Source organism: Maniola jurtina, chromosome 10 (assembly GCF_905333055.1).
Source record: "Maniola jurtina chromosome 10, ilManJurt1.1, whole genome shotgun sequence".
NCBI lineage: Eukaryota > Metazoa > Arthropoda > Insecta > Lepidoptera > Nymphalidae > Maniola > Maniola jurtina.
In genome coordinates, this window is record NC_060038.1 from 4,900,925 (window position 1) to 4,928,074 (window position 27,150).

The following is a 27,150-nucleotide window of genomic DNA, read 5'->3' on the forward strand; positions in this document are numbered from 1 at the left end:
TTAAAATTCAACTATTGTATAGTAGGTAGTACTTCATATATTTTGTAAGTAGGTCTACAGAACTACAAAAATAAACATGAAATCTTATCGCGCATGATGTACTATATAATTTCTATTACTTTTATAGGTTTTCTTTGTAAAAGTTTATAAAGTATTCAATAGAATATGGACAAGAGTCAATTACGTCTGTTAGGTAGGTACCTATGTTTGTTTATTCTCATCGTATTTGGATAGTTATTGAAATGATTATTATCAATGCAATGTCAATTTGCAATCAATGCTTTGTAAACAGATTATTTGCTTATTGATACTGTGTGTAAATCTATTATTAGCATTTGATAATGCCGAACTAGTTACGAACATTTAGGTGATTTAAAAACACGTCTGTTTTGCTTTATTGAGTTTTTTAAATTATAGCCAGTGTCACTTGGGATAATGTAAGGATTCTGGCAATATCTCATACATCCAAATCTGTTCAAGCATTTAGAAGTTATGGTGGAACAAAGAAACTCACGTATAAACTCAAAATCAAAAAAATATTAAAAATGTGTGCTACCGTAGTCATTTTGACTTGTATACATACATAAATAACATACATACATGCAGAACCCTGAAAGCGTTACACTTTTTTCGTCAAATGTGACAGTCTGTTTATCCGTATGGCCCTTGAATTTTTGCATTCCCAATTTTGATGAATTTTGGTACAGAAACAGCTTGCGTGCCGAAAACGAACATAGGCCATTTATAATCTCGGAAAATCAAAGAATCTCCACCGGATTTTTCAGAAACCTAAAATATCATCTAGTTCAAAATAATTATCCTTACTTTCAACGAAGGAATAAGATATTTTGAATCCTCTTGAGTGCCTCGACGAGTGAGTACCTCGGAATTCTAGCATTAACTTGGGCCCGTTCGACATAATTGGCTTTGGAAGATCGACTCCGCAAAACGTCGCAACATTTTCTAGCCGTCCATCTACGTTAACGAAGGCTTGAAGAGAGTCTACGTTCGTACATCTGAAATGGGAAAATATAAATTATGTTCAAAACTTCAATATTTTTATTACATAACAAGTAGGTAGGTACCTAAAGCTCCATAAAATACCTACAAGATCTATGTTTTAGAATTTTATGTTTCACCATTTGCTATAGTAGCTTTTATGTTTCGGTTCGTTGTATTAGGTACAAGCATTTCACCTAATTTATCTGCATCTTGTTAAAATTAAAGTACATAGGTAATTTATATACTTATTATATTACGGTGCTACTGCTAACTTACGCTGTAGATCCATCTGTAGATTTGTACAAAAAGAAGTCTTGAAATATTAATCTAATCCTCTCCTTTCCTCTCCCGAAGAACTCATAGTGGCAGTGGGTATTCGGAGGATAGGCAGCAGGGAAGTGTGGCGACGTGAGAGTGCCGTGCTTTGAGCCATCGCTGTTGAACTCCTGGTGACAGGATGAAGCTGGAAATAAAGAGAAATAATATTTTATTTATAATGTTAAACATTCGTAACGTTTGCTCCCTAGATCAGAATTTGAAACAAAATGATTTTGAAATAGTTAGTTATATTGTTTGAAATAAAAAATCGTTCAGCATGCCTAGATAATAAGCGCTAATATGGCGCCAAAGAGTATATAAACACTACGTTCTACACTAGCGGCACGCTATGATGGCCGGTTTGACACATTACAATAGTGATGTGGAATGTCAATTTATTCTCGAACAAAAAACAATTAAGTTTTGTTTTTGTACCTGATTAAATAGGTTTAATAAAACAAAAATGTATATGTTTATTTAATTTATTTGAACGAACTGAATATTTGAACGAAAATGAATATACATACTTTATATGCACACAAGAAACATATGAATACAAAAGATACCAAAAAAGGTGCCACAAAAGGCCATAATTAATCAGATTCGTCCATACTACTATTTTCACTGTCGTCACTGCTATCATCACATACATTAATAATTATATGTTCGTTTTCTATAATATTATCTATTTTCACATCTCTTTCATAATCTTCCCTTATTAATTTAACAGTTCTATTCACAACCTTTTCCCAGTCTCCTTTAGTCACATGTTCACAAGCTTCTTCTAATAATTTTAGCATTTTTTTTGTGGTAAATGGGGGTTCTGTATTGTGTCTTGCAGCATATCCCTTAATTTGAGCCCACACCAACTCAATCGCATTATACTCACAATGGTAAGGCGGTAACCGTATAACTCTGTGCCCATGTTCTAATGCTATTTCGTCAATGACGTATCGGATCTTGGTTGGTTTGTTTTCTTTTAAAAGACGTACTAATTCCGCTTTTAACATATTCATGTTTGCATCTACGCCATTTTTACGAAGCCATGCGACGATATCAGCTTTCTTTTGGGATTGGGCAGGTGGCTTGTCAATTTGCATCGAGTGGTATGGGGCGTTGTCCATAATTATAATAGATGGTTCAGGGAGGCTACACAACATTGAGGTAAACCATTCAGTAAACTTTTCTCCATTCATGTCTTCATGATAGTCTCCAGTGGTTTTTGACGCAAAAGCCATGAGAGAACCTTCGACAAACCCGTTGATGGTTCCGGCGTGACAAATTATAAGTCGCGATCCTTTTCCTACAGGAACTTTGGAAGTAGATGCTGCTGTGTCATCGTTCCAAGAACGGCCTACAGTATGGTTAGCATTAAGCCATGTTTCATCCAAGAACACAACATTTTGCCAATTTTTGATTTCTTTCACTTGCCGTAAAAAAGTATACCTTGCCATCGCTATATCAAATCTTTCCATCAATATTTTGCGTTTGTTACATTTTTTGTATCGAAATCCAATGGTCTTCAAAATCTTCGTTAAAGAACTTTCCCCACCGAAGAATAATCCAGCTTCCTTCAGTGAATGCACCAACTTTTTTCTTGTTGGATACTCCTTCTGTAAATAGTAGCCGTAAACATGTCTTCGGATAGCATCGGCATCAAAGCTATCGATGCCTACGACTGGTTTTGCTCGTTTTCTCTTTTTTGGTGTGTGAAGTTTATTTTCTTCTGTGCCAGTCTCGCCATATTTTTTTTTAGTTATCCGTCTAACAGTTCGTTGTCCAATATTAAGCGCATCAGCTACGCGTTCAACCACTGACGTTATAGGTAAAATTGGCCCTCCATTTTGAGCTTCACGATCGAAATAGTTACGAAGGCGTATTACGAACTCACGTGTCTGACTATTTAGAACAGTTCTCTGCGTACGTTCGGTCATATCGACGAAATCCACAACAAAGGGCTTGAACAGAGTCCAAATTAACGAGCAAGGGTCAACAGTAATGCAGTATCAATATTTGAAATCCAAAGCCAGGTCAAAACTATATCACAATCGCATTGCACTGACAGTTTATACTTTTCGAAGCAACGTCAATTCGAAACTGCTTTGTTTTGCATTGAGCATTGACGCGAGTTTGCCGGAGGTAGTAGTTGTGCTAGCCAGCGATCCTATGTGACGATCGTATTAGATTCCATTTTTAAAAATTTATTGATATTTTTTTGCGATTTCAGAGGTTTGTCCACATAGTGAAAATTGTTCATATTCACAAGTACATTCACCCCTTAAATGGTGCAAACTGATTTTTCTACACTTGTATACATTTAAGAAATCAATTTAATAAATAAATTTTGAGTCCTAAACCTAAAACTACATTCGATAAAATTTATGAATCTCTGCACATCACTATCGTCAATAAAGTAATACAATTATTTCCTTCAAAGTCGTTATCAATTAATACGGAACTTCATGAGCGGACAAACGTCAAACCGGCCATCATAGCGTGCCGCTAGTTTAGGCGCTAGCCTCAAGGTCGCCATCGAAATACGACGCGGACGGCTAAAGCGCATGCGCTTTGCCCTGTAGAAAGTCGATGATGCTGTTTTGCCTTCTTGTGCCACCAGACTCCGTGTCTTTTCCGTAGTATGTTTTTGACTATTGTCATCAGTACATGTATTTTGTAGTACAAAAAGTGTATTGTAAACTAAAATACGTATACGTAACCATGATATAACACCATTACAAGTGCATATGCACAGATTAATACCATAGCCTGTGGTAATGCTATGCATCTTCGTAATGCACATCACTATTTGACAAAGATGTCAAAATGTCACTCGTTTTGTCAGTTGTCAGAATTGTCATTTGTCAGTGTCACGTGTCGCATTCAAAAATATATACAAAAACATTAAATTTTTAAATTAGAATTCCTCATTAATTTGGTTAGCATTAAATAAAAAATGGGCTTTATTTAACACGGAAAGAATACAAGGTTTATCTAACATTGCATAGGTACATCAAATCTTGTTCTATAAATCATTGCATAATAATAAATTGTTCATAGTTATCACAACAACACAACGTATTAGTTTTCTGTGTTTATTTCTATCAGTGATTAGTGAATGCAACCTTCCAATATAACCCAATCCAATAAAAAACTTGGTTTACATAATATATATTTCATGCGTGATAATAACGTATAGGTACAAGAAATGTCCGATACAGCACCTTTTTTCGTCGACCGTGCCAAAGGAGGTCGAGCCTCCTGCAAAGGTTGTAAAGGGAACTGCCCCAGTGGAGAATTGCGTATTGCTAAACTAGTTTACAGCCCTTACGGAGAAAACCAACAGATGAAATCATGGCACCATATAGACTGCCTTATGAATGTCCTTTTGAAGCAACGTCCCGCAACAAAGCGTATAGACTCGATCGACGATATCGGTAACTGGGAAAACATAAGTAAGGATGATCAGGAGTTTATACTGAAGAAAATTAATGATATGGAAAAGGTTTATGCGGACAAAAATAATGGAAAATACACTGCAAAAGTGATAAAAAATGAACCATCAAAGAAAACAACCAATACAAGCATCCCAAGTACTAGTACTGACAAAGATAGTACTAATGATGATAAAAAACCAGAAGTTATCGTAGATGATAATAAGTTTAGCAAGTTTTTTTCATTGTGCATTAAAATATCAAAGGTTGACGCTTATACAGACAAGACAGCAGTGGTAAACAATTTCTTTACAAGAGGTAGTGATGGTAAAACATTTCAAGGAGATCTTGCACTATGGTGTAAATTACTGCTCCCTCAAGTATCCAAGAGAGTGTACAACCTCAAAAGTAAACAGCTGGTCAAACTTTTCTCAAGAATATTTAGAATGGATCATGACGACATGTTAACACACTTAGAACAAGGGGATGTAGCCGATACTATTCAGCATTTCTTCACTAAATCCCAGACTTTCAAGCCTTCTAGTGAAAGTACTTTGAGTATCCACGAAGTTGAAGATTTTCTGGAAGACCTCTCAAAGTTGACAAGAGAAGAAGAGCAGATTTACCATTTTAAGAAAATTGTAAAGCAATGTACACTAGATGACCTAAAAATGCTAATAAGGTTAATAAAAGGAGATTTACGAATAAATGCTGGTCCTAAACATATACTAGAAGGTGTGCATCCTGACGCATACAGTGTCTTTCAAACTTCTCGTGACCTTGACATGATGTTAAGTCGAGTTTTACCTCAAAGCAGTGCTGTGAAACATAAGGATGCGATACAAAAAAATGTACAAGCCAAACTGAGTCTTATGACCCCAGTTTTACCTATGTTAGCTGAAGCGTGTAAATCGGTTGAAATGGCTATGAAAAAGTGCCCTAATGGAATGTTTTCTGAAATTAAATATGACGGAGAAAGGGTACAAGTCCATAAAAAGGGTGATGAATTTAAATATTTCTCGCGTGCATTAAAACCTGTTATGGCACATAAAGTCAACCATTTCAAAGACTACTTACCTAAAGCGTTTCCAAAAGGTAATGATTTGATTTTGGACGCTGAAGTGTTAATGGTAGATGTTAATACAGGTAAGCCATTACCGTTTGGCACATTAGGTAAACATAAGGGTTCAGAGTTTAAGGATGCGCATGTATGTTTGTATATTTTCGATTGCCTGTATTATAACGGAGAGGTATTGATAGATATGCCTATACGGAAGAGGCGTCAAATACTTCATGATAATATGATTGAGGTGAAGAATCGGGTTATGTTTTCGGAGCAACAGCTTATATACAAACCTGCTGACTTGGCCAATATGATTGCAGAGGTAAGTTTTTTTAGTTAGGTCTGTGTAGATTTTGGTTATCTCTTATACAGTTTAATGAACTAGGCTTCTCAAACCAGGGAACGTTTTCTTGTAACCTTAGTTTTTAGTATAAACAATTAATTATTATCAGTTATTACCATTAAACTAATAGAGCTGTTAAGATGTGGGACTCCTATTTGGGAGGTCTGGGTTTGATTCCTGGCACACACTAACTTTTTGGAGTTTTATGCATTTTAAGCAATTAAATATCACTTGCCTTGCCAAAGAAAGAAAACATTGTGAGGAAACCTGCATGCCTGAGAGTTCTACATAATGTTCTCAAAGGTGTGTGAAGTTTGCCAATCCACACTTGGCCAGTGTGCTAGACTATGGCCAGACCATATTTATATCTCACTCTGAGAGAGTATTATGTTCCAGTACCATGCTCAGTAGTGAGCCGGCAATGGACATAATTATTTATGAAATATAACAACATACATATTTCAAAAGTATACAGTGGTACTCATAGGCTTTGACTTAAAGTTAGTATTCAGATTTTACCAATTTATAATACCTAGATATCTTGAACTTTTATTGGTATAACTATATATCTATTCCAGGTTTTACAGCATGGTCTAGAAGGGCTAGTGTTGAAAGATTTGGAATCAACCTACGAGCCAGGCAAGAGGCATTGGTTGAAAGTGAAGAAGGACTACTTATTTGATGGTGCGATGGCTGATACTGCTGATCTTGTGGTTTTGGGGGCTTGGTTTGGTATGTACTCATTTTCAGTTTATTTCAAACTTTGTTAACTTAGCATTGTATACAAGTAACCGCGATATGACGTGGTATGCACCGCCCGCCCTCCCACTGCTAAACATGCAGAAAAAGTCAGCTGCCAAGAAAGCAATTTATGCACCACCACAATAGCAAGCAGTGCATATGCATGCTGCATGTTGCACCATACAGATTTGTCTAGTTTAGCAGATTATAGCAAATTAAGCTTTTGATTCCTTGTATAAGATCATGGGTTTCCATAAAGTACTGCCTGCTTCTATACAAAACTTAGCATTGTCTCAATCACAATATCCAAGCTTTGCTTCTTTTTCCAAATTACTGGACAAGGTACCTACTAAACTGGCAAGCAATAATGTTTAGCCAACTAAAAATGAATGTCTTTGAATAAAAAAACATTCGCATCAATAAAGCTAGAAATGATAAATTGAAGACATAACATAAGTTCAGGTTGAACTTAATTCTTCCTTGTTTGAAGTCTTTAAAAAGTTGCAACTACTAACTATTTTATTGTTTTATCAAGCTACATTAAAAATATCATTACTAGTGACCGCCCGCGGCTTTGCTGGCGTGGGAATTTTGAAAAATCTGGCCTTATGCTGTGTCTACATTACAAAGGAAATCGGTGCAAAATTTCCGTTTTCTAAGTCTAACGGTGTTTATGGTCAGTCAGTGACATAGGATTTCTCTTTAAAACTAGCTGATGCCCGCGACTTCGTTCACGTGGATTTGGTTTTTTAAAAACTCTTTGGGAACTCGATTTTCTGAGGTAAAAATCAGCTTATGTAACTTTCCTTTTGAGGCACGGAACGGAACCTTTTTGCGTTGCGTCATGAAGAACAAACCAACAACCCAATAAACTAACAAACTAATAAACCAACAAACAAATATATACTTTCGCATTTATCCTATGGGTACTGGGTAGTAGCTAATTTAGATATAAGTATAGATCTATTTCTTATTTATACTAAACAATACAAAGACCTCTTTCCTCTCACACTTGAATAACCACTTGTTTTAAGCTACAGTAATAATTTTAATAAAAACCACAATTATGTAACATTTCAGGTACTGGCAAAAAAGGAGGCATGATGTCAGTATTCCTAATGGGTTGTCTAGACACTCGCAGAAATTACTGGGTCACAGTGACAAAAGTCCACACTGGACATGACGATAGCACTTTAGAAAGGCTTCAGAAGGAATTGGGCCCACTCATGGTCAAAATATCACAAGATTACACCAAAATACCGCCATGGCTGGACTGCAATAAGGGGATGGTGCCAGATTTTGTTGCTAAAGACCCTAAGAAACAGCCTGTGTGGGAAATAACTGGTATGCATTTTGATATTTTTTATTTTGAGGAGAACCAGAGTAACCGACAGCTCAACGGGTGGCGACGCTGAAGTGACAATGGACAGGGTACATAGTTCGAAAAACCGATAGATATTGGGGTCGTAAGGTACTGGAATGACGACCCCGCACCGGAAAGCGCAGTGTTGGAAGACCTCCCACTAGGTGGATGGACATCAGGCGAGTCACAGGAAGCCCCTGGATTCAAGCAGCCAAGACCGTGACGTGCGGAAGTCCCTACAAGAGACCCATGTCTAGCTGTGGCCGTCAATCGGTTGATGATGATGATGATCATGATACTTAATATTATAAATTACTATCCGATGCCTGCAACTTCATCCGCGTGGATTAAGGTTTTTACAATCTCTTGGAAACTGCTTTTTCCAGGATAAAAGTAGTCTATGTCACTCTCCAGGTCTTTAACTATACCCTTGCAAAAAAACCGTGTCGATCCGTTTCTGCGTTGTGACGTAAAATCAACAAACAAACAAACTGTTGCATTTATAATATGGGTAGTGAAGTAGTGATATTGCATATGAAAAAATTTGTACAGTGTTTATGCTAATGTGACTTCAGTGTTTATAGCGATACCTGCTATATTTCATGATGCTAAGTCAACGGGAAGTACCAAGGTTTTGATTCCCTTGGCCAGTTTAAACAGACATAACAGACAGCCAGACAAAGTGATTGTATAAGGATTATTTTTTCTCTGGAGATTGGAACCCTGAAAATGGCCCACTAATTTTTAATCATATGTTTTCAGGTACTGAACTAACGAAAGCCAACTTACACACAGCCGACGGCATCTCTGTAAGATTTCCAAGAGTAACTCGAATACGAGACGACAAGGACTGGGAAACTGCTACCAACCTGGATGAATTGAAACACCTATACAAAACATCTAAGGAAAAAACTGATGTCACACTTCTAAATAAACTTGCAGCCAGTGCTGATAACTATGAGCCACCTGAAAAGAAAATTAAACAGAGTCCTAAACCAAAGAAAATAGTCACAAGCCCAGTTAAAAATGGACTTTTAGACAAATTTCTCGTTAAAGAAACCAAATCGCCAAAACAAGAAATAGAAGATATCAAATCACCTAAAAAAGAAAAGAATTTGAATGAAAGTAGTTCACCAGAAAAATTAGAAAAGAAAAGAAAGTTCGATGAATGCAGTTCATCAGAAAAATCAGAAAAGAAAAGAAAGAAAATCGACGAAAGTGCTTCATCAGACACACTGAGTGAAGCAAATAGTTCTTTTGAAGATGAAAAGATGAATTATCCAGAAAATCCTTTACCCGATGCATTCAAAGATAAAAGATTAGGGTTCTATCCAGATTTTATAAGCATTCCTGAAAAATTAAGGAACACTTTTGAGAGACACTGGATCGCTTACGGAGGTGTTATAGTTAAATCGGTGAAATCAATGGATGTAGATTATGTTGTCCATAACAAAGATGTTATTGAGTTTAAGAAAATGAAAAAACTAAGGGAGAAGCTACCGGAAGATGTAAGGCATGTTACTAAGGGTTGGCTGATCAAGTGTATAAATCGTGTTGAGTTGTGTGATACTAAAGATTTTGCCGTTTTCTTAGAACCTTGATTGCTTTCATAAGTTTATGCATACCAATCATATTCTGAAAAACTGAAAACCATGTTAAAAGTATCTAATGCTTGTAACTTCGTCCGCGTGGATTTAGATTTTTAGTTATTCCGTGGATTTTCCAGGATAAAAAGGTATGCCAAAAATCACGTCATTCCGTTGATCTGTTGAGATGTGATTGAAGGACAAATAAACTCAATTTCGCTTTTATAATGTGGGTGGTATTTAAGGGGAGCTTATTTTAACTAAGATGTTTTAGACATTTAGTTCATGCTGAACACTTGGAAACAATCAATTCTATTATATTTCAGATGGCCTTTAAAAATCAGTGATGAAAGTCTTGTCACGTATTAATTTATTGTGAACAAAATCGTCACATGCGTAATTTGTTCGCGTGTGTGCGCGTGTGTATCCGTGTGTGCGTGTGTGTGTGTGCGTGTCTTTGACGCAAAAACTACTGGACTGATTTTTCTGGGAATGGCGATAGATTATACTTACCTAGGCTACTTTTTATCCCATAAAAAGCATGGTTCCCGTGGTTTTTTTTAAATATTATTACATCCACGCGGAGGAAGTCACAGACATCACCTAGTGAATAGTAACCATGAACAATCTCATAAGATTGTATTTGAAAATTGTGTACATGATTCATAATAATTTGTTTATTATACTTACTTAATTTTTGTATGAAAATTAAAATAGTGAGATCTTAAATTCACTATGAATATTTGAACTTAATATTATGTGATAGTAATAAATGTATGTTTTATGTAAATAATAATTTCCATTGGCTGGAGAGGTTTAAAATTCAGCCATTTTACTAAGTTATTGTATTTTAATTATTGTTTTTTATGAATAAACAAAATGTTGCTAGAAAAATCATTGTTGTTTCATACTATGTACCTACAGTCAATTCCAAATTTTGTGTAAACTAGAAGGCAGAAGCTCTAGTGAAACTTACTAGTGTAAGTACTAATAATAACGATGGTCAAAACTCATTTTAGTATGATGATGTAAGTAAATTATTTTGACGATTCAAAAGCACTTGTAAAAGTTTATTTGAATAAAAATGTATTCTATTCTATTCTATTCAGGGCTCTGGACTATGGTGGACAGATTTTAGTAATAGTCGTAGGAATATCTGGAAATGCTTTGAAAATGTGAAAAAAATTCAATCAGTCTCAATATAAATAAACATACAAATTATATTTTGTAACGTGTACCTTAGCGGTCCCGTTACATCCTTTATTTAGATCGCATATTTTTATTAACATAACCTGAAATCTGTTAGTAGACCTTTTATACGTCATATGTCAGTGTCCCAAACTTCACCATGACGTTTCTAAGGCGTGACGTTTGGGAATGTAATTCAACGATCTGTCAAACCTTCTTTCATATTGGAAAAAAAAAACTAGTAACATTTTTGACAGCTCGTTTACCGAATGAAGTTGGCATCTTTCGGTGGCCATTTTGAAGGTTCACTTTTTCTTCCTACATAGACACGCAAACATTTGCTCGTCAATTATTAATTTTTAAAAATGTGAAAGTTAAACTAAATAAGTATAATACATATTTATGGGCCAGAGGGCTATAGAGTGGTAGGACACGGCGCTTTTAGCGGTAAGTGTTCATTTTTCTACCCAATTTCGCCATTAGAACATTGAATTTTCCAACAAGAAAATGAATGAAAATTTTAACCTAACATTTCCTTGTTACAGCCGTTGATCCTAGATCTCCGTTGATCCTAGATCTTCGTTGATCCTAGATCGTTGATCCTAGATCTCCGTTGATCCTAGATCGTTGATCCTAGATTGTTATCATTTAACGCCTCATTTGAGCATTTATCATGAGGATTTTCCCGTAAATTTCATTTTGGATCGTACATGTTACGTTTTATATCGGATTCCATCCCGGAATTGGTGTGATGGAATGCAGTTTTCGGCCTGTGGAATTAGTTAGATATTCGACATGTGCCTAGCTTATTCTCTATTTTAACAAATTTTGTGATAATTTGGACTTTATTTTTTTATAACCTAGTGTGTGGCCATGTGGCCCAGGTACTATAAGTTTGTTTATTTTTGATCATTGTATCCTATAAATATATAAAGATTAAGATAAGACGAGTTACAATTGGCAGCCCCGAACAGGGACTGATTTTTATTTGGGAACCTAGTTGTGTTGATTCTCATAGTATTAGTGAATAAATATTTTAATTGTTCTCGTTCTTGTCTTAATTTGTATTTTTTGTAATATTTTAAGGTGTATTGTATTCTTGTAACTTATTTTTTTTTTTGAATATTGTATGCCTAGATACTAAGATGTTTGTTTTAGCATAGCTAATTTAAGTGTGCTCGCATAGTTAATAAGCGTAGTTTATTTTGAGGTTTTTATATTACTATTATTTATGTGTTACTAGTGAAAATGCTACATACCTAAAAAGGCCATTTCTTTGTAAGAAACGGAGCTAAAAACTTGATAGGTGTCGCTGTGGCCAGTTTTCTCTTGAAAATGATAGGTGCACGACGATGGAAAATCTATTTTATTTAATTTTATCTATTTTTTTTAGGCTTTTTCCAAATTTTGTTAGAAGAATCTTCTAGAGAATAGACAGCGTTTGTAGTCCCAGGTCGTGGTCTATTTGTATTCGTTAGGATGTTATTTGGTATGACAAATGCACCGTCGAATTACACAGACTTTCTGATCGTTTGTTTGGACCAGATTTTGATAACGAAGTCCTGTTACCTAGATGATATTATTATTTTACTTTCAAAAGATTTTAAATTCATTCAGCATTTTAGATAAATAAATATCAAAGATTAAAAGATTCTAGACTTGCAAATAACTTAAATAAATTTGAATTTTGCTAAAGAATATAATATTCCAAAAATATTTCATAACATACTCCTCAGAATAACCCAGTTGAACGTTTTAATAAGACTATTGAGACTTGTCTAGCATGCTATGTTGAGAACGATCATAGAACGTGGTATAGGTATTTACCCCATGTTCAGGCAGCTATTAATGGCACTATTAATTTAGTTACAGGATACACACCTAATTTTCTTATGTTTGGTAGGGAAGTTTTCCTTGATGGATCCCTACATAAATTTTATTCTATCTCTGACCCTTCAGAGTTAACTATTGGTAGTCGTTCAGATTATTCGGACGCACTTCTTACTTTGAGTAATATTTTTGATAAAACTGTTAGTAATCTGGCCAAGTCATATAGACGAAATGCCAAATACTACAATGAAGGAAGAAAAAGCATTTCTTATTGTGTTGGAGACACAGTTTGGAGGCGCAACTTTGTGCAATCCAATGCTGCTTCTTTCTTTTCCGCAAAATTAGCCCCTAAATTTGTTAAATGTAAAATAATAAAGAAAATTTCAGATAATGTATATTTATTAAAAGATTTGGAAAAAAATAGTACAGGTAGATACCATATAAAAGATATTCTTAAAATTTGACAAAATTAAAACTTAAAATTAATTTTAACAGGAAAAGAATCTAGCAGAAGCTAACACAATAAGGACTCATTATTATTTTGTGTAGGATTTTTTTTGGCTCCTTTGTCAGTCCTACCGATTTGTAGGTTGCGGCTATGCAGTTGCTCCGCATTACCTCTCCTTTTTGTATATATTGTATATTTTTGATTTTATAGTTCTGTTTATAAGAGATCTTTTGGTAGCGGTTATGCAGTTGCTTCGTTTTACCAGGCTCTTGAAGAACTCATTTTTGGTTGCGGTTTTGCCTTTGTTTGCACCGTATTACCTAATTTTATTGTAAATATGTATAGTTTTCTTTTATGGGATTACGGTTTAGCACATGCCCCGTACTATCCTCCTGCTTGTTCTGCTATAGTCAGTCAGGTAGTTTTGTAAATATGTACAGATCTTTTGTGGGATCATGGTTGGCACATGCTCCATGTTATCCTCCTGCTTGTGTCTGTTTTATCGGCAAGTAGATGTATATATTTTTTTCTATGTGGGTCTTTAGTACTCATCCTTGGCCTTGTCTCACACATGTGGACATGTTCGCTAGGTCCTTGCTTTAGGCAGGACGATGTTTTAGGTGTTGCTCTTTTGTAGCGCATCTTTATTTTGGATGGTTCGACAATGCGCGGCGAGGGTGCCTGAGTGCTTTGTTCGGTTGCATACCATTCCGAAAACCCCTTAGCTAGGTTAGTTCGTCAATACGCGGCGAGGGTGCCTCAGTGGATTGATCAGTTGCATACTAACTCTAGACTCTTTTTTATTTTGGCTTATGTTGTGTTAGGTTGGTTTGCCATTTCACGGCGTTGATGCTTAGTGTCTTGGTCAGTAGTATACCAATCCTAATCACACACTCTTTAGAAAGTTTTCTTCCCTTCTTCGCTAGTTTGGTTTGCCATTTCACAGCGTTGATGCTAGTGTCTTGGACAGTAGTATACCAATACTATGCAAATCTAGTTTAGGAATTTTGTTTTAATGGATTGCTTCTCAATCTGTATTTATTAATGATTATTTGGTTGTTTTGGCTTACATAAATTTAGATATTTAACTTTCCTTTTGTTTGATAGTTCCCTTTGTTTTGTCTTATAGAATTGTTTAGGGTAAAGAAAAAAAAAAAGGTTTTTTTTTTCTTTTCTCTAGAAAGGGGAAATTGTAACGTGTACCTTAGCGGTCCCGTTACATCCTTTATTTAGATCGCATATTTTTATTAACATAACCTGAAATCTGTTAGTAGACCTTTTATACGTCATATGTCAGTGTCCCAAACTTCACCATGACGTTTCTAAGGCGTGACGTTTGGGAATGTAATTCAACGATCTGTCAAACCTTCTTTCATATTGGAAAAAAAAAACTAGTAACATTTTTGACAGCTCGTTTACCGAATGAAGTTGGCATCTTTCGGTGGCCATTTTGAAGGTTCACTTTTTCTTCCTACATAGACACGCAAACATTTGCTCGTCAATTATTAATTTTTAAAAATGTGAAAGTTAAACTAAATAAGTATAATACATATTTATGGGCCAGAGGGCTATAGAGTGGTAGGACACGGCGCTTTTAGCGGTAAGTGTTCATTTTTCTACCCAATTTCGCCATTAGAACATTGAATTTTCCAACAAGAAAATGAATGAAAATTTTAACCTAACATTTCCTTGTTACAGCCGTTGATCCTAGATCTCCGTTGATCCTAGATCTTCGTTGATCCTAGATCGTTGATCCTAGATCTCCGTTGATCCTAGATCGTTGATCCTAGATTGTTATCATTTAACGCCTCATTTGAGCATTTATCATGAGGATTTTCCCGTAAATTTCATTTTGGATCGTACATGTTACGTTTTATATCGGATTCCATCCCGGAATTGGTGTGATGGAATGCAGTTTTCGGCCTGTGGAATTAGTTAGATATTCGACATGTGCCTAGCTTATTCTCTATTTTAACAAATTTTGTGATAATTTGGACTTTATTTTTTTATAACCTAGTGTGTGGCCATGTGGCCCAGGTACTATAAGTTTGTTTATTTTTGATAATTGTATAAAATATATAAAAAATTAAGACAAGTGACAATTGGCTCATTGTATCTATATATAAGACATATAAAATTAAGACAAGAACAAAAGGGGCGATACCTATTATAAATTGTCATATTTTTTTTCCCTCTTTAATAAATAAAATTTGTATAAAACTTTAGAAATTTAATAAATTAATTTTTAATAATAAATTTTAAATTCTTTGATTTTTATTCACCAATATTTATTTCTTGAGGACATTTGGCGTCCCGGAATAGAGAGCACGGCTAGGTGGACCGAATCTCTGACTTGCGATTAAAAGTCCAGGCCTCGGCAAGTCTATCTGTGGAGATTTCTATCCAGCTGGCTGGCGCCCGAAGGTTTTCCCTATATCCATTTTATATATATATATTTTGTCAGCTGGAAGTAAAAGTAAGGAATTAATTCTATTGTATTGTTTTTTTTTTATTTTATTTTTTTAAATTTTTCTCATAGTATTGGTGAAAAATTTTCTTTGTTACAATTTTTTTTTCATAATAGAGATAGTTAGGTAGGTATGATAATATCACTGAGTATGCAACAGTAGGTATATAGTATCATTTTTATAAAATAACTAAATGGGCTTGCGCTTGGCTGTAATCACAAAGTAAGATAACTATACCAAGTGGGGTATCATATGAAAGGGCTTTACCTGTATATTCTTAAAACAGATTTTTATTTATTTTTATGCATCATAGTTTTTGATTTATCGTGTAAAATGTCGGAAAAATACCCGAGTACGAAACCCTTGGTACGCGAGTCTGACTCGCACTTGGCCGGTTTTTTTGGGGTTCCGTACCTCAAAAGGTATAAAATCATAACCCTTCCTTTCGGCTTTGCCGTAGTCGGGTAAAAAACTCTTATAGGGTCACTTCGTTTTCTGTCTGTCTGTCTGTCGTGTGTCTGTCAAGACAAGGGAATCATAACCTATCGCTATAGGTTTTGATTCCCTTGCTTTCCTTTGACTTAGAATCATGAAAGGCAAGTAGCAGTCTTAATAGCAAAAGTATCTGAATGGAAAAATCCTAAAACCGTGAATTTGTGGTTACATCACAAAAAAAAAATAAAAAAATGTTCACGACCAACTCATAACATGTTTATTATATCACATCAAGGTGGCGCTGTAAGTCATTAACTTGCAGTTGTTGCGAACAGATTTATTGTTACGGAATCCTTCGTGTGTGAGTCCGACTAGATTTTTTATATAGACGGTTTTTTTTATATTAGATAAACAGACGGTTTTTTGTGGTATGACGGTTAGAGTAAAAATCCCAAGAAACCACCAATATATGAATAATGGAAAGAGTCACAACCCACATCAATGACGAATTCGACGCAAAGAGAAGAGTTCCAGCAATATCGATAAAAATGAAGTTCCGCCGAGGGCCTTTCTATCCATTATTAACTAGTCGGCGGCCATTTTCCGATGGCGCGAATAATCCAATTTGAAAGTTGGGCTCGGCGCGTCCGCGTCATAATTAACTACGGCACGGGCGCGGGCAACTGGCGTGAATAAACAATGCATGCGCGAAGCTTGAAAACGGCGTGACAACACCGGAAAATGTCGACGCGAAAACCTTGACTTTAGCGCTTTTGTGAAGGTTTTTAGCGAAATGCACTATGTTACACTAAATCTGCCTACCTACGAAAAAAATCTCATTATTCTTCTTCATTATCTTCCAGCTATAGGTACCAACTACCAACATTATAAAATGATTTGTTCCTGTCTGATCTATCAATGCACAGCAAAAATCACTAGGCTAGTTAGAAAGTTGAAATTTCGAAAGTAGTTCCCTATAGTACACGACAGGTCAAGATAACAATCGGGGTATGAGGCGGGGAGGGTTCCTTTTATGACCTAGGTAGGTACTTACCAAGAAATGATTTTTGGAAATTTCACTTAACTACAAGACTGTTAAATAATGAATTGATGTTGATGAATGACTGTTAAATACATGAAAATTGGTATTGAGTTTTCGATTGTAAAAACAAAAAATACAGTGTCAGGATTTTTGGAAATTCCACAAGCGAGCCTACCTACCCTATTGGTTTTAGGTACATTTAATTAAAAGTTTAAAGACTAAAATATGATTTAAAACTTAATTTATTCACAAGGAGTTTACTATCGCTTGCCTTGCAACAATGAAACTGCAAGTAGAAGCCATTTTGAAAGATTTATTATTTGCACAGTGCTAGAAAGTTTTCTCGAAACTTAAACATTTCGTCGTCGCGTAGAGACCAAGTGGAAACAATCTAAAAAGCTATGTTGTAATAAAACCTCTGGAAATGCCTTCAGGCTACGTAGATACGGTATTTTGAATTTTAAACTGGCTAACAAATACTGCAGTATTGCGCTGGTGTGTGTAATATTATGTAAAGCAAATAAATTATACACACACGTACAATCTAACAGTTCCAACAAGAGTCATGAATATCTTGATAAACTTTGGTCTTTGGATCTGAAAGACTGGGTAGGTTATGTTGCACTTACACCGGAATTCATAGTCAACATATTATTATAAAGAGGCTTCTTATAGTTCGATTCAAACGATATGTGTCATATTCAACCTTTATGCAATTTATTAAGGTTTGTAAGACACATGTCGTCTGAATCGTCCTCTAAAGGAGCCCCTTGACTATGAATTTCGGTGTGAAATGTATAAGTACCTAGGTGTAAGTAAATAAGTAAGTTCTGGAACTCGGGTAGGTGCAGTGACGGATTAACCCTTAATCAAATTAAGCAATTGCCTAGGGCATCACGTCTGAGGGGGCACCAGAAGAAGCACAAAAAAAATCCGCCCTTAGGGCATCACGTCTCACTCACGTCACCAAAAACCACACCAAAAAGAGTTTCTAGGACTAATTTGAAAATTCGCGCGTTTTAAGTTGACATAGAGTCCGATCTAGAGTCATAACCCCACTTCCGCTTGCCCACTCGCTGCCCGCTTGTGCATTGGACAATTCGAATGCCCCCGAAAGCCGCAAGGCGCATTTCAATAAATACATAAATTATGCTTTGGTTTTTATTGTTGTCGCACCTAACTACTCTACTTCTAAAGTACGTTACATCTCATCATTTTATTTTACAAAAAACTAATGTTTTTAGGCGATAAAGGTTTAAAGACCGATTCTAGTTGACATACGGATATGGGGGCCCATAGGCATGGATTGCTTAGGGCACCAAGTAGTCTTAATCCGTCACTGGGTAGGTGTAAAAGTACTATCTACTAACTATTGGTTAGTAGGTTCCAGACAAGAAAACAGTCATGATTATCGTACAAAAATAAAACAGTTTTTTTTTAATTTTCATGGCGGTCATTTTGATTTTTTTATTATTTGTTACAACGGCAATAGAAATGCACATTCTGTGAAAATTTCAACTTTACATATATGGTTCACGAGAAACAGTCTGCTGACAGACAGACGGACGGATAGCGCAGGCTTTGTAATAGGGTCCCTAAAAATAACTAGGTACCTAAAAATAAATAGGTACCCAATAGAAACTTTTAATCTATTAAATTACCCTTGGTTCGGAATGCCTTTTCCACCGAGAAGAAAATATCTCTAGCCAATTTTGAGTAATATTTTTTCTCGCATTGTTATTTAAGTATGTTATTTCTATTTGCTTAGGAATTCATAAGTACGGTAAGTAGATAAAGAAGTTGATTGACCCTTGGCTACATTAAAAATATCTTTTATATTACGACAAAAGACTTTTTTGCAGCTTTTGTGTAAAAAAGTCGGTAGAATAATATACCTAGGTATTTTGTACTTGAAGTAGGAAGTTAAATACAAGCAGAATTGCAGAAAGTTTTCTTTGACTGAAACATTTCGTCCTCGGGGGAGGAACAAACAGTCTAAATACGGTAAAACCACTGGAAACACCTTTAGGCAGTGTAAGGCTGCTTTAAATTTTCAACGGCTTTCAAACTCGGCGTTTTACAGGGTTGCTAGAAAACTGGGATTTCTTTAGTTTTCCCCTCGACATTTCTGGTTTGATCCAACTTTATACAATAGACTCGACGGTCAAATATTTTGTTTAAATTCTAAATTATTTTAAAGACAAGTGTAAATTAAAAATTTATAACACCCCCGACAAGTGAAGGTTACAGTAATACCTAGAAAAGAGCTATGAAGTTTCAACGGCTGAAGCGATTTTCTTGGATTATAGCTAAGAACACTCTTGATCAAGCCACCTTTCAAACAAAAAAAATTAATTAATTTCATTAGTTTAGGAGCTACGATGCCACAGACAGATACACAGATACACACATCAAACTTATAACACCCCTCTTTTTGGGTCGGGGGTTAAAAATACCTAGATAGGTGTACCTACCCATGCCTATCAAGTTTTCATTGTAAATATTTTAGTAAGCTCTTTTTTTGATTTTAATAATGTGCTTCTTACGATACGATCTTACGATATCTATTTGTTTCAGTTTTGTTACAACATAAGCTCATGCAGATAGGTACACTGTCCTTAATTTATCATCAGTCATTCTTCATTGAGCCTAATCATTGTCGCTTTTCATCGTGAGTGACCTTAGGACATACAGCAAGACGGAGGATCCTGTTTTGGGGGCTTTAGATTAGTTAATCTGCCAACCCTGGACCCGCCGCTGTGTGTGAAAACAAATTAATTATTAACACGTGCACACAAGCCAACATCATGTACGGCTTCATATGTGACCAACTTTGTGAAACTTGAAATTGGGATTATGTTCGTTATGTAAATACACATCCGGCCTTTGAAATAGCCTGAATTCAAATTCAAGCGTTTGATACACGCTCCGTCGCTCGGGTCGCATGATAATTTTATTTAATTTTCCCTGCTTTTAAATACCTTAACAGACCTTGTATGTGTTTTCAAATTCGACAGAGATGGAGAGACGTAGAATGCTAATTGTTGCCGTAATTATTTATTTTGTGTCTAAAGGCACGTACCTACAGACTATGTAACATTTTACTAAAACCTTGGTTGCTTAACACATCACACGTCCATATATTTTTACAAAAATAACATTATGCACATACCTTACCAAAAAGAATAGTAGGTATAGCAGCAATTACTATCAAATTGATCTGGATGCACCTTTAGAAATAAGAACGAAGCTGAATGGCTCGGATTATGCACCTAGTAATAAAACGTCGTCACACTACACGCGCGCGTACGCTTGTACGATTTTGTAATACAAGGAACTGTGTTGCATACTGCATTGCCGCGCTTGGCTGTGTAGATGTCTCCGCACAGTTCCTTCCTCCTATGAGTTGTAGCTACTGTTCACAACTTGTAGAAGCCACGTTGAACATGTATCCGACGCGCTATGAGCTCCAAATCTTTAATATCTATCCTGCTTAAATATAGTCCCTCATACTTCATAAAAAGGTTAGAAACAAGTGTAAATTAAAAATTTATATCACCCACGACAAGAGTACAGTAACTAGAAAAAAACTGATAACTTTCAAACGGCTGAACCGATTTTCTTGGATTATAGCTAAGAACAATCTCGATCAAGCCAATATTCAAACAAAAAAAACTAAATTAAAATCGGTTCATTAGTTTAGGAGCTACGATGCCACAGACAGATACACAGATACACACGTCAAAGTTATAACACCCCTCTTTTTGGGTCGGGGGTTAAAAAAGGCAGATAGGTAGTTCATTCGTAATTTATAAAAATATGTACTTAGGTAATGTACCCCTGTACAGTACGCTGCGGACGTGCTTTGAGTTATACTTGATAGCGGAATGTTTCTACTTAGAGAGAATGCCTAACCTTAAAAAAATCTGGTCGTTAGGTAGTTTAGTACCTACATCATAATCGATTCCTGATGACTAGGTCTATTAAGTACTCGTCTTCTACTGCGGTTTTTAAATTCTAGATAGATACAAATTATTATTTAACATTCTAGCTAAGTAGACATATTTAGGCATTGATTGGGTTATCTAGAAACTTTGATTGTAATAGGCGATCGACCTTGCTATATTTTTTTTTAAATCGTAACGCTATCTCTTCTACTCTCGTGTGTTTTGTATTTTTTGTCTTAGGTACCAATTCGTCAGCGAGTACGTATTTTCTTACACCTGTGTGCCTAGTGGGAGATTTTTAACCTATTTGATCGCGTAAAAGTTAACTGCGTTTTGTATGGAATTGAAACAGCGCCATCTTCTTGTCACTAGATGGCGCTGTTTCAATTCCATACAAAACGCAGTTAGTTAACTTTTACGCGATCGAATAGGTTAAAAATCTCCCACTAGGCACACTTGGGCAGTCACTTGTAATGTAAGAGATCGGATTCGAGCGTTACATCGGCGAGTACGTAAAGCCGAGCATTACATCGCGCGCTTTTGTAATGAGAGAATTTGAACATTGCTGCAGTCTACAGTGAGTACTAGGTATAGTGAGTGAGTGTAACATAAGCGAATGTTACTCCTGTCAGCACTTTACCATTGTAATGTTACTATGGTCAAAACCGCATTCTAAATTGTTACATTGCATGTGTGTCGAGCTTCAATAGCTCAACGGTTAAAGATGCGGACTGAAATCCGAAAGGTCTGCGGTTCAAATGCCACCCGTTGCACTATTTAACTGTCTATCTACTCCTAGCACAAGCTTTACGGGAAAGGGGAATGTTAGTCATCATTGAAATGAAATGAAAATGAAAAATGTTTATTTACCAAATACAAAGTCTTGTAAACAGTTTTCCTGTGTCTGGTGGTATCCACACTGGGTAATCCTGTATCGTGCGTTGTTCCCACGATACAGGAAATTCTTACTACTAAAATACTTACGTACTAAATACTTGGCTATGCTTCTTATTAAAAATTGCTCCCGCTCAGAACGTACTACCCTAAACTTTATCTATGGTAGGTATAAAAATATTATCATTGCCGCAAATCGTAGCAGCCAGTGCATAACGTTTCAAAATCATTCAAGCATGTAACACGACCCCTGAGGGAGCGAAGCGAATAGCTCTGTTATCAAATATTTTTAACAACATTCCGCGAGTACTTCACAGTGCAAACTCAGCCACCGGGTATATTACGTTTACGTCCCTAGAGTCGAATCTTTCAGCGTATGCAGAGGCTAATTTAATGTAGTTTTGCAATACTGTTTGTATTATGAAGTACCTAGGTATTTTATGGTCGTATTAAAGTCAAAGTCAAAGTCAAAATTATTTATTCAAAGTAGGTACAGTTAATTGTACTCCTTATGATGGTTGAAATTGTTAAATTTGTACGATATTAGTGGTGATAATTAATTACGTAACTTAAAACTAAAGCTACGAGGGTTCCAAACGCGCCCAAGTCTGAGAAGATTATCATCATTATTTGCATCAAATTCTTCAACGACCTTTCTGGCGCAGTGGTCTGATAAGTAGGAGTTCCTGGATTTGATTCGTGGTGAGGGCAATCGATGGGCTGTTATTAAAATCGTAATTTCTCAATTGGTTCTCATCTGGTAGGGAGGCTTCGGCCGTGGCTAATTAGATACCATCCTACCACCAAAGACGAGCCAAGAGACTCAGCTAAAGGATACGATAGCCGCGTAAAAACTAGCATTGCTTTAATTAAGCAAACTGCCATAGTTCTTTTCAGTTAGCTCGCTTAGGTCTTATAGACAGCATCGTCAACGCCAGGAGAGATTGCATTCAAGGTATAACATGTTATCAAATAAAACTGATAGCACGGGGGCTGGATATTAAGATTCAAATTACTAGATGTTACTTGACTAAAATTCTCCTCTTGTAAAAGAAACATTTGGTACTCCGTATGCGTTGTGAAGTGCGATCGTCCAGATTTCAGACATGAAAGAAAATTGGCGTGGGAACATTCGTATGTCTCCATAAGAGAAAGGCTAGTCGTTAAATATTATGTTTGCTACATTGAAGGCAGTATCCGTCGTAAAAGATTACGATGGGTCTGACAGCTTCTGGACAAGATTCATACTAAAAATAGATTAATAGTAGGTACATGCCGATACGTGTGACTTAAATAGCCCGTTAAGTCACGGCCTGAGTTAGCGCCCGAACGTAGCGAGGGTGCTAAATGCCGTGCATAAATATACTTACTTGCTTAAGTCACGACTATCTTATACTATTATTTACTGTATTTTATAAGTAGCTCATTTGATCTAAATCGCTTTGACTATGACGTACATAGTCTATTATTAATTCACTGTCCAAAAATCTCTTGAAGATGACGTGAGTTAGCGCATGAGTGTAGCGAGGTTCTGCTCGGTGCAATAAGCGTTAGGTCATGCTGTGCTATAAAAATATCCACACTAAAGAAATCTGATGGAAACCCCATCTCGTGCAGTGTTTAATAGTAAAAAATAGGTCGCATCTCGCATAACAAATCATGCGCGATGTTTTCAATCTTGCGGTTGCGTGGGAAGCCTTGAAAAATGTTCGCTCGAGTAACTCTATCATCTCAACGTATCGCCGGCTCAGTACTGAGGGCGGGTCTCTTCTCAAAATGAGAAGAGTTTAGGCACTCCACCTGGCTATTTAATTGCAAATTGGTAGACTTCAGACAGCTTTGTGTACATTATTATAGATAGAAGAATGTTTTCTTTCAAAGTTAAAACAAGTAATATTTAATATTGCTTAGCACCTCACTTAAAGCAGTTTTTATTTTTTATTTCTTTATTAATATACTTTAGCTGTTGATTGCAATCTCACCTGGTGGTAAGTGGTTGGATGTGATTGCCAGGAATTGAACCCCGGAGCCATCGATTTAGATGCTAAAGTCTTAACCACAAGTTTATCACCCCTGAAATAACTTACAACTCGGATACCAGTGCTAATTCGGTTGTACACAATCTCTTAAACTATATTTACAGAACCAATAACAGTGTTACGTATGTATATTTTTCACAATTTTTAACCAACTGCGTAAAAGGATAGTTCTCTTTTAAGTTTATCAAAGAATTTAGCTAGTGTTTACGTCAAAACTATCATACCTTCTTCACATTCTTGAAACTAGGGCGTCCTACTTAGATATTTTGCCGCATCATCGTTTGCCATCAGGTGAGTTCACGGTCAAGGGTAAACTTGCAACATTTCTGTTTAAAATCAGTTTGAAAACCAATTTTGTTATTAATAACGAGCAAAGCAACTGCCGCTCGAGAAAATCTTCAGCACCAGAGAAACCGCGAATGCGGTTCTAGCGTTCATCAGGATTTTGTTCACCCGGCCGCCCCTGAAATAGCTCTATACTTTTGAGGGAACCCAGCAGTTGAAGATGGTTCCACAAAATGGATGTAGGTACCTGCGTGGCACCACTAAAATTACTACCTACGATCCCACAGACAGATACACAGATTCACACGTCAAACTTATAACACCCCTCTGTTTTGGTCGAGGGTTAAAAATACCTATACCTAATTAATCGGAGAACAAAATAAGTGGCGGTAGAAACAACTCATCAGAACACTCCGTATTGTAGAATCAATGAAACACACAAAGAGAACTCTCTGTGTTCTAGAAACTACGTGTAAACTCAATTTGGGATACCTAAGTGCTTTTATATTTTTTTCAATTCCATCAACCCCTATGCTGGAAGCATACTCTTCTACTGGACGTAGAAAAGAATATAAATTACTAGCTGATGCCCACGACTTCGTTCGCGTGGATGTAGTTTTTTAAAAATCCCGTGGGAACTCTTTGATTTTCCGGGATAAAAAGTAGCCTATGTGCTAATCCAGAGTATAATCTATCTCCATTCTAAATTTCAGCCCAATCCGTCCAGTATTTTTAGCGTGAAGGAGTAACAAACATACACACACACACACACACACACACACACACACACACACACACACACACACACACACACACACACACACACACATACAAACTTTCGCCTTTAAAATATTAGTATAGCGTGAAGGAGTAACAAACATACACACACACACACACATACAAACTTTCGCCTTTATAATATTAGTGTGATTAATAGGTAAGTGCTAAAACAAAACCCTGAAAGGTCATAAAATGTGTTGTAAGCAAAGTTACGCGAACAGAAACCACAGTTTACGTCCAAATTTAGAATAGCGAGCACTGCAGTTCTCGCTACGGCAAAAGTTACGACTTTAAAGTTGACATTTTGGTTGATTTTCTCGTACTTGTATCGTTTCACGTTTGTTTAGAAGGCCTTCCTGAGAATTTGCATGGAATTTTTAACCCCCGACCCAAAAAGAGGGGGTGATATAAGTTTGACGTGTGTATCTGTGTATCGGTCTGTGGCATCGTAGCTCCTAAACTAATTAACCGACTTTAGTTTAGTTTTTTTTTTTGAAAATCGGTTCCGCCGTTTGAATGTTATCAGCTCTTTTCTAGTTACTGTAACCTTCACTTGTCGGGAGTGTTAAATAAACTTTAAAATTTACACTTGTCCTTCAAGTGTTTTGATGTTATTTATTTTCTTTTAGAAAACTGTTGTAAAAAGATTTGACGAATGGCGACCTCTGAACACTGACTTTTCTATTGACCATAAGGGTTTTTAAAAAAAAATTCAGATATAAGTTAGCCCTCGACTACAATTTTACTTGGTGGTAAGTGATGATGCAGTCTAAGATGGTAGTGGAGTACCTGGAAGGGGTATGGCAGTTATGAAGAAACTATCTCTCCTCAAAAATGTTGATTGCTTTCAGGAAGGTTATTTAATCTACGACTAAGTCATACTGACAAGAACAGTGCAGGAACCAAGCTGGACAAGGACAGCGCTTTCACAACGTAAGGCGCTACTTTACTTACGTTGCGCGCGCGATGGAGCGAGTGTCGCTTCTTTACCTAGCTAATAGTTTATATTCTTTGCCCATAGTATTTTATTTTACTTTTATCGACCTAACTCTAAAATATTTTTTGGGTATAACGTAGATCCTACCAATAAAATAAAAATGAAGAAAAGCATTCCCAATACCCGTTATTTCTGACAGTCACCGCAAAGGCAGCAAAATCAAATGTCATGTTAACTTTGCCGCGAGCAAACATGACGGCCATGCGCGATTCAGAATCGCAATTTTACCATTTTCCACGCCGCTAACAAAGGACTATTACATTGGATCATTTTCGATGTTTCCAAACAAATATATAGCAAAAAAGGAATTTATGTACCTACAGGGTGTTATTTTGGGAGCGTAAGAAATGAAATGTTAAGAAACTCGTAAAAAATCAGATGAAATCGTAGCGCTTAAAGGGCCCTTACACACTACGCGGCCATAACTACAGTCAGTGGCCGCAGCGTCCAGGTAAAGTATCGTAACCTCTATACATCGCGCAATTGGCTGCAACCAAGGCAAACTGTTTCACTTGGTCAACTGACCCGAGAAATATACCAACGGCGATATATTTCTCAAAAAAGGCAATTTGGCAAAGGCCAGCATTCGCGTAACTTACACGCGTATCACTTCAGAGAGAGAGAGAGAGAGAGAGAGAGAGAGATATAAGATTTAGATTTTAGGCGATAGAAAGAGAAACGTTTAGTAAAATTTAACCCACAACGCTGTGCGAGCTGAATTGCCCTTTACTGAATCGTAATAAGAGTCGCTATTTTGTACGTCTTTGTGAACTTTCTATTCTTAGATGATATACTATTGAGTTTTCTGTGCTGCAGTGACCAATTACTGGCCACCAAGTGCACATAGTGCACGAGGTCCCTTAGGTGGTCCCTTGCTTTCAAATTCTGAAAGGCCGCAGGTCAAACCTTTTCCATTGTTAAACTATGTCGGATCCATATGATAAGTACAA

The 27,150-nt window shown here is 36.3% G+C and overlaps 2 protein-coding genes across 2 annotated transcripts in view; one reads left to right on the plus strand and one right to left on the minus strand.

The window, feature by feature from the left end:
* LOC123869010 (suppressor of lurcher protein 1-like) overlaps positions 1-27,150 on the minus strand; it is a 297,510-nt gene that overhangs the window by 2,268 nt on the left and 268,092 nt on the right. The window contains exons 11-12 of the mRNA XM_045911732.1: positions 1,279-1,465; positions 826-1,016 (exon numbers count right to left, since the gene is read on the minus strand). Of these exons, the coding sequence (XP_045767688.1) occupies positions 826-1,016; positions 1,279-1,465 (378 nt within the window). The remainder of the gene's footprint in view (positions 1-825; positions 1,017-1,278; positions 1,466-27,150) is intronic.
* Positions 4,177-10,735, plus strand: LOC123869009 (DNA ligase 3). Its single transcript, XM_045911731.1, has 4 exons — positions 4,177-6,136; positions 6,736-6,889; positions 7,979-8,242; positions 9,024-10,735. Exons 1-4 carry the CDS (start codon positions 4,526-4,528, stop codon positions 9,860-9,862), a joined length of 2,868 nt encoding a protein of 955 aa, XP_045767687.1. The 5' UTR covers positions 4,177-4,525; the 3' UTR covers positions 9,863-10,735.

Bases quoted from the DNA above. Each gene is read 5' to 3' on its own strand.
- LOC123869009 (XM_045911731.1), top strand. From the start codon at position 4,526: ATGTCCGATACAGCACCTTTTTTCGTCGACCGTGCCAAAGGAGGTCGA. The intron at 6,890-7,978 runs GTATGTACTCAT...GTAACATTTCAG, and splicing joins GGTTTTGGGGGCTTGGTTTG to GTACTGGCAAAAAAGGAGGC. The intron at 8,243-9,023 runs GTATGCATTTTG...ATATGTTTTCAG, and splicing joins GCCTGTGTGGGAAATAACTG to GTACTGAACTAACGAAAGCC.